The sequence below is a fragment of the Oncorhynchus tshawytscha genome, linkage group LG01, assembly GCF_018296145.1.
Source record: "Oncorhynchus tshawytscha isolate Ot180627B linkage group LG01, Otsh_v2.0, whole genome shotgun sequence".
Taxonomy (NCBI): Eukaryota; Metazoa; Chordata; class Actinopteri; order Salmoniformes; family Salmonidae; genus Oncorhynchus; species Oncorhynchus tshawytscha.
Genome location: NC_056429.1, coordinates 6448441 through 6461759, shown reverse-complemented (window position 1 = coordinate 6461759; position 13319 = coordinate 6448441). Strand labels below are relative to the sequence as shown.

The 13319-nt window shown below is 43.2% G+C and overlaps 1 protein-coding gene across 1 annotated transcript in view; it reads right to left on the bottom strand.

Moving 5' to 3' along the window:
* Window positions 1-13319, bottom strand: part of LOC112256869 (anoctamin-3) — an 86756-nt gene that overhangs the window by 62654 nt on the left and 10783 nt on the right. The window contains exons 6-9 of the mRNA XM_042322741.1: window positions 8351-8451; window positions 8082-8126; window positions 7048-7182; window positions 4700-4806 (exon numbers count right to left, since the gene is read on the bottom strand). Of these exons, the coding sequence (XP_042178675.1) occupies window positions 4700-4806; window positions 7048-7182; window positions 8082-8126; window positions 8351-8451 (388 nt within the window). The remainder of the gene's footprint in view (window positions 1-4699; window positions 4807-7047; window positions 7183-8081; window positions 8127-8350; window positions 8452-13319) is intronic.

Here is a 13319-nt window from a genome sequence, read left to right as displayed (position 1 = left end):
GCCTTCCCTTTTTAAACGTCTCGATCATTGACCTGTATAGAGTATGATGTATAGTAGTACTGGATATAGAGTATTGGATATATAGTACTGGATATATAGTATTGGATATAGAGTATTGGATATATAGTACTGGATATAGAGTATTGGATATATAGTACTGGATATATAGTACTGGATATATAGTATTGGATATAGAGTATTGGATATATAGTACTGGATATAGAGTATTGGATATATAGTACTGGATATATAGTACTGGATATATAGTACTGGATATAGAGTATTGGATATATAGTACTGGATACATAGTACTGGATATAGAGTATTGGATATATACAGTGGGGCAAAAAGGTATTTAGTCAGCCACCAATTGTGCAAGTTCTCCCACTTAAAAATACGAGAGAGGCCTGTAATTTTCATCATAGGTACACTTCAACTATGACAGACAAAATGAGAAAAAAAAAATCCAGAAAATCACATTGTAGGACTTTTAATGAATTTATTTGCAAATTATGGTGGAAAATAAGTATTTGGTCACCTACAAACAAGCAAGATTTCTGGCTCTCACAGACCTGTAACTTCTTCTTTAAGAGGCTCCTCTGTCCTCCACTCGTTACCTGTATTAATGGCACCTGTTTGAACTTGTTATCAGTATAAAAGACACCTGTCCACAACCTCAAACAGTCACACTCCAAACTCCACTATGGCCAAGACCAAAGAGCTGTCAAAGGACACCAGAAACAAAATTGTAGACCTGCACCAGGCTGGGAAGACTGAATCTGCAATAGGTAAGCAGCTTGGTTTGAAGAAATCAACTGTGGGAGCAATTATTAGGAAATGGAAGACATACAAGACCACTGATAATCTCCTCGATCTGGGGCTCCACGCAAGATCTCACCCCGTGGGGTCAAAATGATCACAAGAACGGTGAGCAAAAATCCCAGAACCACACGGGGGGACCTAGTGAATGACCTGCAGAGAGCTGGGACCAAAGTAACAAAGCCTACCATCAGTAACACACTACGCCGCCAGGGACTCAAATCCTGCAGTGCCAGACGTGTCCCCCTGCTTAAGCCAGTACTTGTCCAGGACCGTCTGAAGTTTGCTAGAGAGCATTTAGATGATCCAGAAGAAGATTGGGAGAATGTCATATGGTCAGATGAAACCAAAATATAACTTTTTGGTAAAAACTCAACTCGTCGTGTTTGGAGGACAAAGAATGCTGAGTTGCATCCAAGAACACCATACCTACTGTGAAGCATGGGGGTGGAAACATCATGCTTTGGGGCTGTTTTTCTGCAAAGGGACCAGGACGACTGATCCGTGTAAAGGAAAGAATGAATGGGGCCATGTATCGTGAGATTTTGAGTGAAAACCTCCTTCCATCAGCAAGGGCATTGAAGATGAAACGTGGCTGGGTTTTTCAGCATGACAATGATCCCAAACACACCGCCCGGGCAACAAAGGAGTGGCTTCGTAAGAAGCATTTCAAGGTCCTGGAGTGGCCTAGCCAGTCTCCAGATCTCAACCCCATAGAAAATCTTTGGAGGGAGTTGAAAGTCCGTGTTGCCCAGCAAGAGCCCCAAAACATCACTGCTCTAGAGGAGATCTGCATGGAGGAATGGGCCAAAATACCAGCAGCAGCGTGTGTAAACCTTGTGAAGACTTACAGAAAACGTTTGACCTCTGTCATTGCCAACAAAGGGTATAAAACAAAGTATTGAGATAAACTTTTGTTATTGACCAAATACTTATTTTCCACCATAATTTGCAAATAAATTCATTAAAAATCTTACAATGTGATTTTCTGGATTTTTTTTTTCATTTTGTCTGTCATAGTTGAAGTGTACCTATGATGAAAATTACAGGCCTCTCTCATCTTTTTAAGTGGGAGAACTTGCACAATTGGTGGCTGACTAAATATATTTTTGCCCCACTGTAGTACTGGATATATAGTACTGGATATAGTAGTACTGGATATATAATACTGGATACAGTAGTACTGGATATATAGTACTGGATATATAGTACTGGATATATAGTATTGGATATATAGTACTGGATATAGTAGTACTGGATATATAGTACTGGATATAGTAGTACTGGATATAGTAGTATTGGATATATATTACTGGATATATAGTACTGGATATAGTAGTACTGGATATAGTAGTACTGGATATAGTAGTACTGGATATATAGTAGTGGATATATAGTACTGGATATAGTAGTACTGGGTATATAGTAGTGGATATAGTAGTACTGGATATATAGTACTGGATATAGTAGTACTGGATATAGTAGTACTAAATATATAGAACTGGATATATATTACTGGATATATAGTACTGGATATAGTAGTACTGAATATATAGTACTGGATATATAGTACTGGATATAGTAGTACTAAATATATAGTACTGGATATATAGTACTGGATATATAGTACTAAATATATAGTACTGGATTTATAGTACTGGATATAGTAGTACTGGATATATAGTACTGGATATATAGTATTGGATATAGTAGTACTGGATATAGTAGTACTGGATATATAGTACTAGTACTGGATATAGTAGTACTGGATATAGTAGTACTGGATATATAGTACTGGATATAGTAGTACTGGATATATAGTACTGGATATATAGTACTGGATATAGTAGTACTGGATATAGTAGTACTGGATATATAGTACTGGATATAGAAGTACTGGATATATAGTACTGGATATAGTAATACTGGATATATAGTATTGGATATATATTACCGGATATATAAACTCAGACATTTGAAAGGGTTTCCACATACTTTTGGGTTTCAGATCTAAACTCAGCAAAAAAAGAAACGTCTCTTTTTCAGGACCCTGTCTGTCAAAGATCATTCCTAAAAATCCAAATAACTTCACAGATTGTCACTGTAAAGGGTTTAAACATGTTTCCCATGTTTGTTCAATGAACCATAAACGATTTATGAACATGCACCTGTGGAACGGTCGTTAAGACACTAACAGCTTTCAGACGGCAGGCAATTAAGGTCACAGTTATGGAAACTTAGGACACTTTCTACTGACTATGAAAAACACACAAAAAAAGATGCCCAGGGTCCCTGCTCATCTGCATGAGCGTGCCTTAGGCATGCTGCAAGGAGGCATGAGGACTGCAGATGTGGCCAGTGCAATAAATTGCAATGTCCGTACTTTGAGACGCAAGACAGTGCTACGGACAGCTGATTGTCCTCGCAGTGGCAGACCATGTGCAACAACACCTGCACAGGATTGGTACATCCGAACATGACACCTGCGGGACAGGTACAGGATGGCAACAGCAACTGCCCGAGATACACCAGACAATATCTTTAAGAAAATCAATGAAAAACCTTTATTAACGCAATTGCAGACAGAAGTTGACAACAGGAACATAGCACACATGTTTCCCAGTAAGTTCTGCACAATAGCAAAGGGTCCAAGTTATTTTATTAAGCCCCCAGTCACTGCCTACATCATTACCTTCTACTCATGAGACCAATCCCATGCACACACAGCTATACAAACAAGAGTTTCAGTGTTATCGAAAGGCTCAGCAGTAAATGTCCTCTAGTTGATTTATATTGGAATGTCTGACTAGTCTCTTATCTCTTTCCCCTGCAGAGTTCTGTCTCACGGTCACACATCTCTCAGACCGTTTCTTTATAAGAGGCAGAGACTAGAAAAGACTGTGGAACAATATTAAACCTTATAATGCATATATATATTGTTAATCTGCAGTCTAGGACCCTATAAATGTAAGGGGGAGGGGTCTTATAACCCTTACCCTTCTATTAATACAATATAAGCATAATCAATTATTATAATACATCAAACATTTGGTACAGCCCCTATCATGACCCCAAGGTGAACCCGACACATCTCACAGCAAGAACTGGCAAATCTGGTGCAGTCCATGAGGAGGAGATGCACTGCAGTACCTAATGCAGCTGGTGGCCACACCAGATACTGACTGTTCCTTTGATCCCCCCCTTTGTTCAGGGACACATTATTCCATTTCTGTTAGTCACATGTTAGTCACATGTCTGTGGAACTTGTTCAGTGTATGTCTCAGTTGTTGAATTTTGTTCATACAAATATTTACACATGTTAAGTTTGCTGAAAATAAACACAGTTGACAGTGAGAGGACGTTTCTTTTTTGTTGCTGAGAATAGTACTGGATATACAGTAATACTATGATGATTGGTATTATGTACCATCACGTTGAACTGTAGTGTTATTGGATTATCATTCACAGTCACTGTATTTCACATTGTAAAATACTGCATTTTGTTTTGTACAATGAACATTGAGTCTACACAGGGTGTTTCAAAGCCTAAGATGCAATAAGATTTAAGGACAACCCCCAATATTTAAAGTATACATATAAAGTAGATAGATAGATAGATAGATAGATAGATAGATAGATAGATAGATAGATAGATAGATAGATAGATAGATAGATAGATAGATAGATAGATAGATAGATAGATAGATAGATAGATAGATAGATAGATAGATAGATAGATAGATAGATAGATAGATAGATAGATAGATAGATAGATAGATAGATAGATAGATAGATAGATAGATAGATAGATAGATAGATAGATAGATAGATAGATAGATAGATAGATAGATAGATAGATAGGGATACTGTAGATCCATACCCATTTTAGACTTCCCGTCCTCATACTTGGTGCGTTGGAGAACATGGTGGACTATTCTGCTTCTGGTGGAGTTGGAGAAGAACGTATGTCTGTTGTTGATGGTAAAACTGAGAGAAGAGAGTAAAACAAACAAACAAGTCATCATTGTCTTTTATAGCAAACAGAGGATGTGGGAACAGAGCCCTGGTCACTGTAGTGAAAGGCAGTCCCACTATGCATCGCTCCAATGGGGTTAACCCACTTGGGGGGAGTTCGAAAGTGTCTCATTAGCAAGGATTTGCTAAAGAATGATGATACAGTACACATGATCATCCATTCTAGACAGCGGGGTTTGATAGGTTACTTTCTTTTTTTGTAATCAGTTACAGTTACTAGTTCCCTGTCCCAAATGTTAATCAGCAACGTAATTTTGGGATTACCCAAACTCAGTAATGTAATTGGATTACCCTTAACAGGCATTAGAATAAGACCAAAAAAAGATTTGGTGTGTTGTCATGTCATGCTTTATCTTGGCCAGGTCGCAATTGTAAATGAGAACTTGTTCTCAACTTGCCTACCTGGTTAAATAAAGGTGAAATAAAAAAATAAAAAATAGTGGTCTCTGACATCACAGTGGTCTCTGACATCACAGTGGTCTCTGACATCACAGTGGTCTCTGACATCACAGTGGTCTCTGACATCACAGTGGTCTCTGACTTGTGGTCAGACTCGCTCAGGTGGAACAAACTTAAACTTGGGTATTTTTTCAACGCTGAATTGAATGTCTTTGAGAAAGCTGAAAGGTGTCGTAATGATTTTTTTCTCTCGCAAACATCCTTTCTGAATTTAAAAGTAATCCGAGAAGTAATCATCTAGTTTTTCTAAAGTATCTGCTATCAGTTAACCGCCAAGCCTGCTAGACAAGAATAGTTGTAAAACTGAGGAGAGAAGAAACCAACAACTAAGATCTTATTAAAGGCAGTCAGCAGTCAATCACATTCTTAAAACATATCAATACCTCTTCATCTAATTAAACTTCCCACTAAAATAGCAACGCTTTCCAGGACCAGTAAATGTTTATTTGAAGAACAAAGGTTGTCAAAGAGATGAAGAGATGAAACCCAACTGGCAGAATGAGATGAGGAGATGAAAACAAAATGGCAGAAAGAGATGAGGAGATGAAAACAAAATGGCAGAAAGAGATGAGGAGATGAAAACAAAATGGCAGAAAGAGATGAGGAGATGAAAACAAAATGGCAGAAAGAGATGAGGAGATGAAAACAAACTGGCAGAATGAGATGAGGAGATGAAAACAAAATGGCAGAATGAGATGAGGAGATGAAAACGAAAGAGTTAAGAAAGGGAGATTAGGGGTTGTCATAACAGAACCAGTTACCGCGGCTGTAGGCTGTATTATGATAGCCTTTATCATGTCCTCCTCTACTCTCCAATGCAGCCTATACAAACACACATCATAGAATACAAATAACCCAATCTATCTATTCGATCCCTATTCACAAGCTGTTAGAGCTGTGTAGCTGTGTGTGTGTGTGTGTGTGTGTGTGTGTGTGTGTGTGTGTGTGTGTGTGTGTGTGTGTGTGTGTGTGTGTGTGTGTGTGTGTGTGTGTGTGTGTGTGTGTGTGTGTGTGTGTGTGCGCATGTGTGTGTGTAACCCACTGGTGCATGCGTGCCCTGCTGAAGGGAGCTGTATAGCAGTGTGTCTTCTCTAGGTCAGGTTAGAGGTAGGGTTAAGGTTAGGAGGTTAGGTTAGGGTGTTAGGTTAGGGGTTAGATTAGGGTTTAGGTTAAGGGTGTTAGGTTAGGGGTTAGATTAGGGTTTAGGTTAAGGGTGTTAGGTTAGGGGTTAGATTAGGGTTTAGGTTAAGGGTGTTAGGTTAGGGGTTAGATTAGGGTTTAGGTTAAGGGTGTTAGGTTAGAGGGTTAGATTAGGGTTTAGGTTAGGGTGTTAGGTTAGGGGGTTAGATTAGGGTTTAGGTTAAGGGTGTTAGGTTAGGGGTTAGATTAGGGTTTAGGTTAGGGGTGTTAGGTTAGAGGGTTAGATTAGGGTTTAGGTTAAGGGTGTTAGGTTAGGGGGTTAGATTAGGGTTTAGGTTAAGGGTGTTAGGTTAGGGGTTAGATTAGGGTTTAGGTTAAGGGTGTTAGGTTAGGGGTTAGATTAGGGTTTAGGTTAAGGGGTTTGAAGTATAGAACATACTGGTGCATGCGTGCCCTGCTAAACGGGGCTGTATAGCAGTCTGTCTCCTCTAGGTCAGGTTAGAGGTAGGGTTAAGGTTAGGAGGTTAGGTTAGGGTGTTAGGTTAGGGGGTTAGATTAGGGTTTAGGTTAAGGGGTTTGAAGTATAGAACATACTGGTGCATGCGTGCCCTGCTGAAGGGGGCTGTATAGCAGTCTGTCTCCTCTAGGTCAGGTAAGGCCTCTTTGTCCAGCTTCATGGGGTTCCTGGGTAACCAACTCTTTATCTGACGACACCTCAGATGAAACCGGCTGCAGGGAGAAACAACAGAAAATATAGTTTTGATGAATTAATTACGAGGATTATCCTAGAGATTGTTGTGTTTGCTCAGTGATAAAAATGAGTAGTTAGCCTGGCTCAACCAGAGTAAACTGGCTCACATTAGTGTCACAATGACATATACTTTAACTGTTTATACTTTCTACACAAACAGAATGTTATAGTCCTATAAGTACAACGGTCTTTCTAAACCTCCATAAACATCTCTGTCAGGAGACTGCGTCATTATGATTCATTTACTTTATTCAGGGTGACTTATTGGGCTTAACAGAGCTTAAATCGCACATTCTTACACACGACAGAACATGTTTAAATAGATAAACTAATCCTGAACTAATTAATAAAATCCTGAATGAAGTCCTCTGGGGGTAGAGCTAAATGACAGTTTGACCCATTCACCCTCTGTGATTAAATGACAGTTAACCTCTTCCATGCTTTGTTTAGAGAGTACAGGAGTAGAGGGGGAGATAGGCAAGTAACTCCCTGATGCTCAATAATGGCTACATCATAAAATAACAGCTAGATCATCTAACTCCCTGAAGGACAATAATGTCTGTATCTTAAAACAGCTAGATCATCTAACTCCCTGAAGGACAATAATGGCTGTATTTTACAGCTAGATCATCTAACTCCCTGAAGGATGATGATGGCTGTATCTTAAAACAGCTAGATCATCTAACTCCCTGATGGATAATGATGGCTGCATCATAAAATAACAACTAGAGCTCTCATCTTGAGAGAACAGAGTCACTCCAGCTGTGCTGAATGCTGCCGAAGGTGTATTTCATTAGAAGTGCTCCGCAGTGCTCAGCCAGTCAGCTCAGCAGCAGACTGTGGCTGAACTTTACGATCACACTGAAAATCCACTTACCTGCCCATAGCTTTGCTCTTCCAATCTGTAAAGTAACTTTTTTTCCTGAAAGATAAATAACAATAAATGAGATATTATGGGATGGGTCGAACAATCCAACAGATCAAGCCATACAAATAGTCCTAATGCTTCATTGAATGTGCTGTTGTTTACAGATGTTTGATGAGCAGTTATTAACGTTGTGCATTATAATGCATTATGTATAGCTCATAACCCTTATAAATGTGTTTATAATGCATTATGAAGAAGGTATTCTTATGAAGTGCTACCTGAATGGCATCCTGATATTCATCTGCTCAGCGTATTTACAGAGTGTGTCCCAGGGAACATGGATCTTCACAAACATGATGTCGGTGTTGGTCAGAGACGGCTTTCGAGAGGGCACAAAACTAGAAATTAGCTTGTGACCGAAAAAAACAACAACTAGTATCTAACAATCTGATGACAATATTTGAGAAAATACTCACGAGTGCCAAAGCACTTATCTTTTTCTTACCTTTATTTAACCAGGCAAGTTAGTTAAGAACAAATTCTTATTTTCAATGACGGCCTAGGAACAGTGGGTTAACTGTCTGTTCAGGGGTAGAACAACAGCTCGGGGATTTGAACTTGCAACCTTTCAGTTACTAGTCCAACTCTCTAACCACTAGGCTACCCTAGATAAATAAAAGCTGTTTAAAACAAATTCAGAGAATTGTCTAAAAAGTGGGTTTCACTCTAGTTTCTGTAGCCAGATACAAAGACAAAGAGTCATTAATACAGAGCTGAAGGGAGAATATGGGGAAAAGTATGTACTAAAATGAAATGTCCCTTTTTCAGGACCCTGTCTTTCGCTCAGACTGTCCGCAATAGGCTGAGAGAGGCTGGACTGAGGGCTTGTAGGCCTGTTGTAAGGCAGGTCCATCCCAGACATCACCAGCAACAACATTCCCTATGGGCACAAACCCACCATCAGTGCTCAGACTGTCCGCAATAGGCTGAGAGAGGCTGGACTGAGGGCTTGTAGGCCTGTTGTAAGGCAGGTCCTCACCAGACATCACCGGCAACAACGTTGCCTATGGGCACAAACCCACCGTTGCCGGACCAGACAGGACTGGCAAAAAGTGCTCTTCGCTGACGAGTCACGGTTTTATCTCACCAGGGGTGATGGTCGGATTCACGTTTATTGTTGAAGGAATGAGCGTTACACCGAGGCCTGTACTCTGGAGCGGGTTCGACTTGGAGGTGGAGGGTCCGTCATGGTCTGGGGCGCTGTGTCACAGCATCATCGGACTGAGCTTGTTGTCATTGCAAACAATTGCAACTCTGTGCGTTACAGGGAAGACATCCTCCTTCCTCATGTGGTACCCTTCCTGCAGGCTCATCCTGACATGACCAGCATGACAATGCCACCAGCCATACTGCTCGTTCTGTGCGTGATTTTCTGCAAGACAGGAATGTCAGTGTTCTGCCATGGCCAGCAAAGAGCCCGGATCTCAATCTCATTGAGCACGTCTGGGACCTGTTGGATTGGGGGTCGAGTCAAGACCAAGACCGGAGGGGGTAGGGGGCCGAGTCAAGACCGAGACCGGAGGGGGTGGGGGGGTCCGAGTCAAGACCAAGACCGGAGGGGGGAATCAAGACTGAGACTGGGAGGTGGACAAGACCATGACCCAAAAAATGTGAGTCCAATTCAAGACCATAATAAGAGTTCAGAATATCCAGTATTTCTGTACATCTTTCAGAACAACATTTGGGGTGCATCACTTGAGTGGGTTGAGTCACTGACGTGATCTTCCTGTCTGGGTTGGCGCCCCCCCTTGGGTTGTGCCGTGGCGGAGATCTTTGTGGGCTATACTCAACCTTGTCTCAGGATGGTAAGTTGGTGGTTGAAGATATCCCTCTAGTGGTGTGGGGGCTGTGCTTTGGCAAAGTGGGTGGGGTTATATCCTTCCTGTTAGGCCCTGTCCGGGGGTATCATCGGATGGGGCCACAGTGTCTCCTGACCCCTCCTGTCTCAGCCAGTATTTATGCTGCAATAGTTTATGTGGTGGGGGGCTAAGGTCAGTCTGTTATATCTGGAGTATTTCTCTTGTCTTATCCGTTGTCCTGTGTGAATTTAAGTATACTCTCTCTAATTCTCTCTTTCTTTCTCTCTTTCTCTCTCTCTTTCTTTCTCTCTCGGAGGACCTGAGCTCTAGGACCATGCCTCAGGACTACCTGGCATGATGACTCCTTGCTGTCCCCAGTCCAGCTGGCCGTGCTGCTGCCCCAGTTTCAACTGTTCTGCCTGTGGCTATGGAATCCTGACCTGTTCACTGGACGTGCTACCTGTCCCAGACCTGCTGTTTTCAACTTTCTAGAGACAGCAGGAGCGGTAGAGATACTCTGAATGATCGGCTATGAAAAGCCAACTGACATTTACTCCTGAGGTGCTGACCTATTGCAACTAATGTGATTATTATTAGTTGACCCTGCTGGTCATTTATGAACATTTGAACATCTTGGCCATGTTCTGTTATAATCTCCACCCGGCACAGCCAGAAGAGGACTGGCCACCCCTCATAGCCTGGTACCTCTCTAGGTGTCTTCCTTGGTTCTGGCCTTTCTAGGGAGTTTTTCCTAGCCACTGTGCTTCTACACCTGCATTGCTTGCTGTTTGGAGTTTTAGGCTGGGTTTCTGTACAGCACTTTGAGATATCAGCTGATGTAAGAAGGGTTTTATAAATAAATTTGATTTGATTTGGTCTGGAGACTGTACTAGAGACCGAGACACTCGATATCTGGTCTGGAGACTGCACTAGAGACCGAGACACTCGATATCTAGTCTGGAGACCGCACTAGAGACCGAGACACTCGATATCTGGTCTGGAGACCGCACTAGAGACCGAGACACTCGATATCTGGTCTGGAGACCGCACTAGAGACCGAGACACTCGATATCTAATCTGGAGACCGCACTAGAGACTGAGACACTCGATATCTGGTCTGGAGACTGAGACACTCGATATCTGGTCTGGAGACCGCACTAGAGAGAGAGACCGAGACACTCGATATCTAATCTGGAGACCGCACTAGAGACCGAGACACTCGATATCTAGAGACCGAGACACTCGATATCTGGTCTGAGAGACTAGAGACAGAGACACATCTAATCTGGAGAGACCGAGACACTCGATATCTGGTCTGGAGACCGCACTAGAGACCGAGACACTCGATATCTAATCTGGAGACCGCACTAGAGACCGAGACACTCGATATCTAATCTGGAGACCGCACTAGAGACCGAGACACTCGATATCTGGTCTGGAGACCGCACTAGAGACAGAGACACTCGATATCTGGTCTGGAGACCGCACTAGAGACAGAGACACTCGATATCTGGTCTGGAGATATCTGGTCTGGAGACCGCACTAGAGACAGAGACACTCGATATCTAATCTGGAGACCGCACTAGAGACCGAGACACTCGATATCTGGTCTGGAGACCGCACTAGAGACCGAGACACTCGATATCTGGTCTGGAGACCGCACTAGAGACCGAGACACTCGATATCTGGAGAATCTGCACTAGAGACCGAGCACTAGAGACTCGATATCTGGTCGAGACACTCGATATCTAATCTGGAGACCGCACTAGAGACCGAGACACTCGATATCTGGTCTGGAGACCGCACTAGAGACAGAGACACTCGATATCTGGTCTGGAGACCGCACTAGAGACCGAGACACTCGATATCTGGTCTGGAGACCGCACTAGAGACCGAGACACTCGATATCTAATCTGGAGACCGCACTAGAGACAGAGACACTCGATATCTAATCTGGAGACCGCACTAGAGACCGAGACACTCGATATCTAATCTGGAGACCGCACTAGAGACAGAGACACTCGATATCTGGTCTGGAGACCGCACTAGAGACCGAGACACTCGATATCTAATCTGGAGACCGCACTAGAGACCGAGACACTCGATATCTGGTCTGGAGACCGCACTAGAGACCGAGACACTCGATATCTAGTCTGGAGACCGCACTAGAGACTGAGACACTCGATATCTGGTCTGGAGACCGCACTAGAGACCGAGACACTCGATATCTGGTCTGGAGACCGCACTAGAGACCGAGACACTCGATATCTGGTCTGGAGACCGCACTAGAGACCGAGACACTCGATATCTGGTCTGGAGACCGCACTCTGGAGAGACAGAGACACTCGATATCTGGTCTGGAGACCGCACTAGAGACCGCACTAGAGACCGAGACACTCGATATCGATATCTGGTCTGGAGACCGCACTAGAGACCGAGACACTCGATATCTGGTCTGGAGACCGCACTAGAGACCGAGACACTCGATATCTGGTCTGAGACCGAGACACGATAGAGACCGAGACACTCGATATCTGGTCTGGAGACCGCACTAGAGACCGAGACATTCGATATCTAGTCTGGAGACCGCACTAGAGACCGAGACACTCGATATCTGGTCTGGAGACCGCACTAGAGACCGAGACACTCGATATCTGGTCTGGAGACCGCACTAGAGACCGAGACACTCGATATCTGGTCTGGAGACCGCACTAGAGACAGAGACACTCGATATCTGGTCTGGAGACTGCACTAGAGACAGAGACACTCGATATCTAATCTGGAGACCGCACTAGAGACAGAGACACTCGATATCTGGTCTGGAGACCGCACTAGAGACCGAGACACTCGATATCTAATCTGGAGACCGCACTAGAGACCGAGACACTCGATATCTGGTCTGGAGACCACACTAGAGACCGAGACACTCGATATCTGGTCTGGAGACCGCACTAGAGACAGAGACACTCGATATCTGGTCTGGAGACCGCACTAGAGACAGAGACACTCGATATCTGGTCTGGAGACCGCACTAGAGACCGAGACACTCGATATCTAATCTGGAGACCGCACTAGAGACCGAGACACTCGATATCTGGTCTGGAGACCGCACTAGAGACCGAGACACTCGATATCTGGTCTGGAGACCGCACTAGAGACCGAGACACTCGATATCTGGTCTGGAGACCGCACTAGAGACCGAGACACTCGATATCTAATCTGGAGACCGCACTAGAGACCGAGACACTCGATATCTGGTCTGGAGACCGCACTAGAGACAGAGACACTCGATATCTGGTCTGGAGACCGCACTAGAGACAGAGACACTCGATATCTGGTCTGGAGACCGCACTAGAGACAGAGACACTCGATATCTGGTCTGGAGACC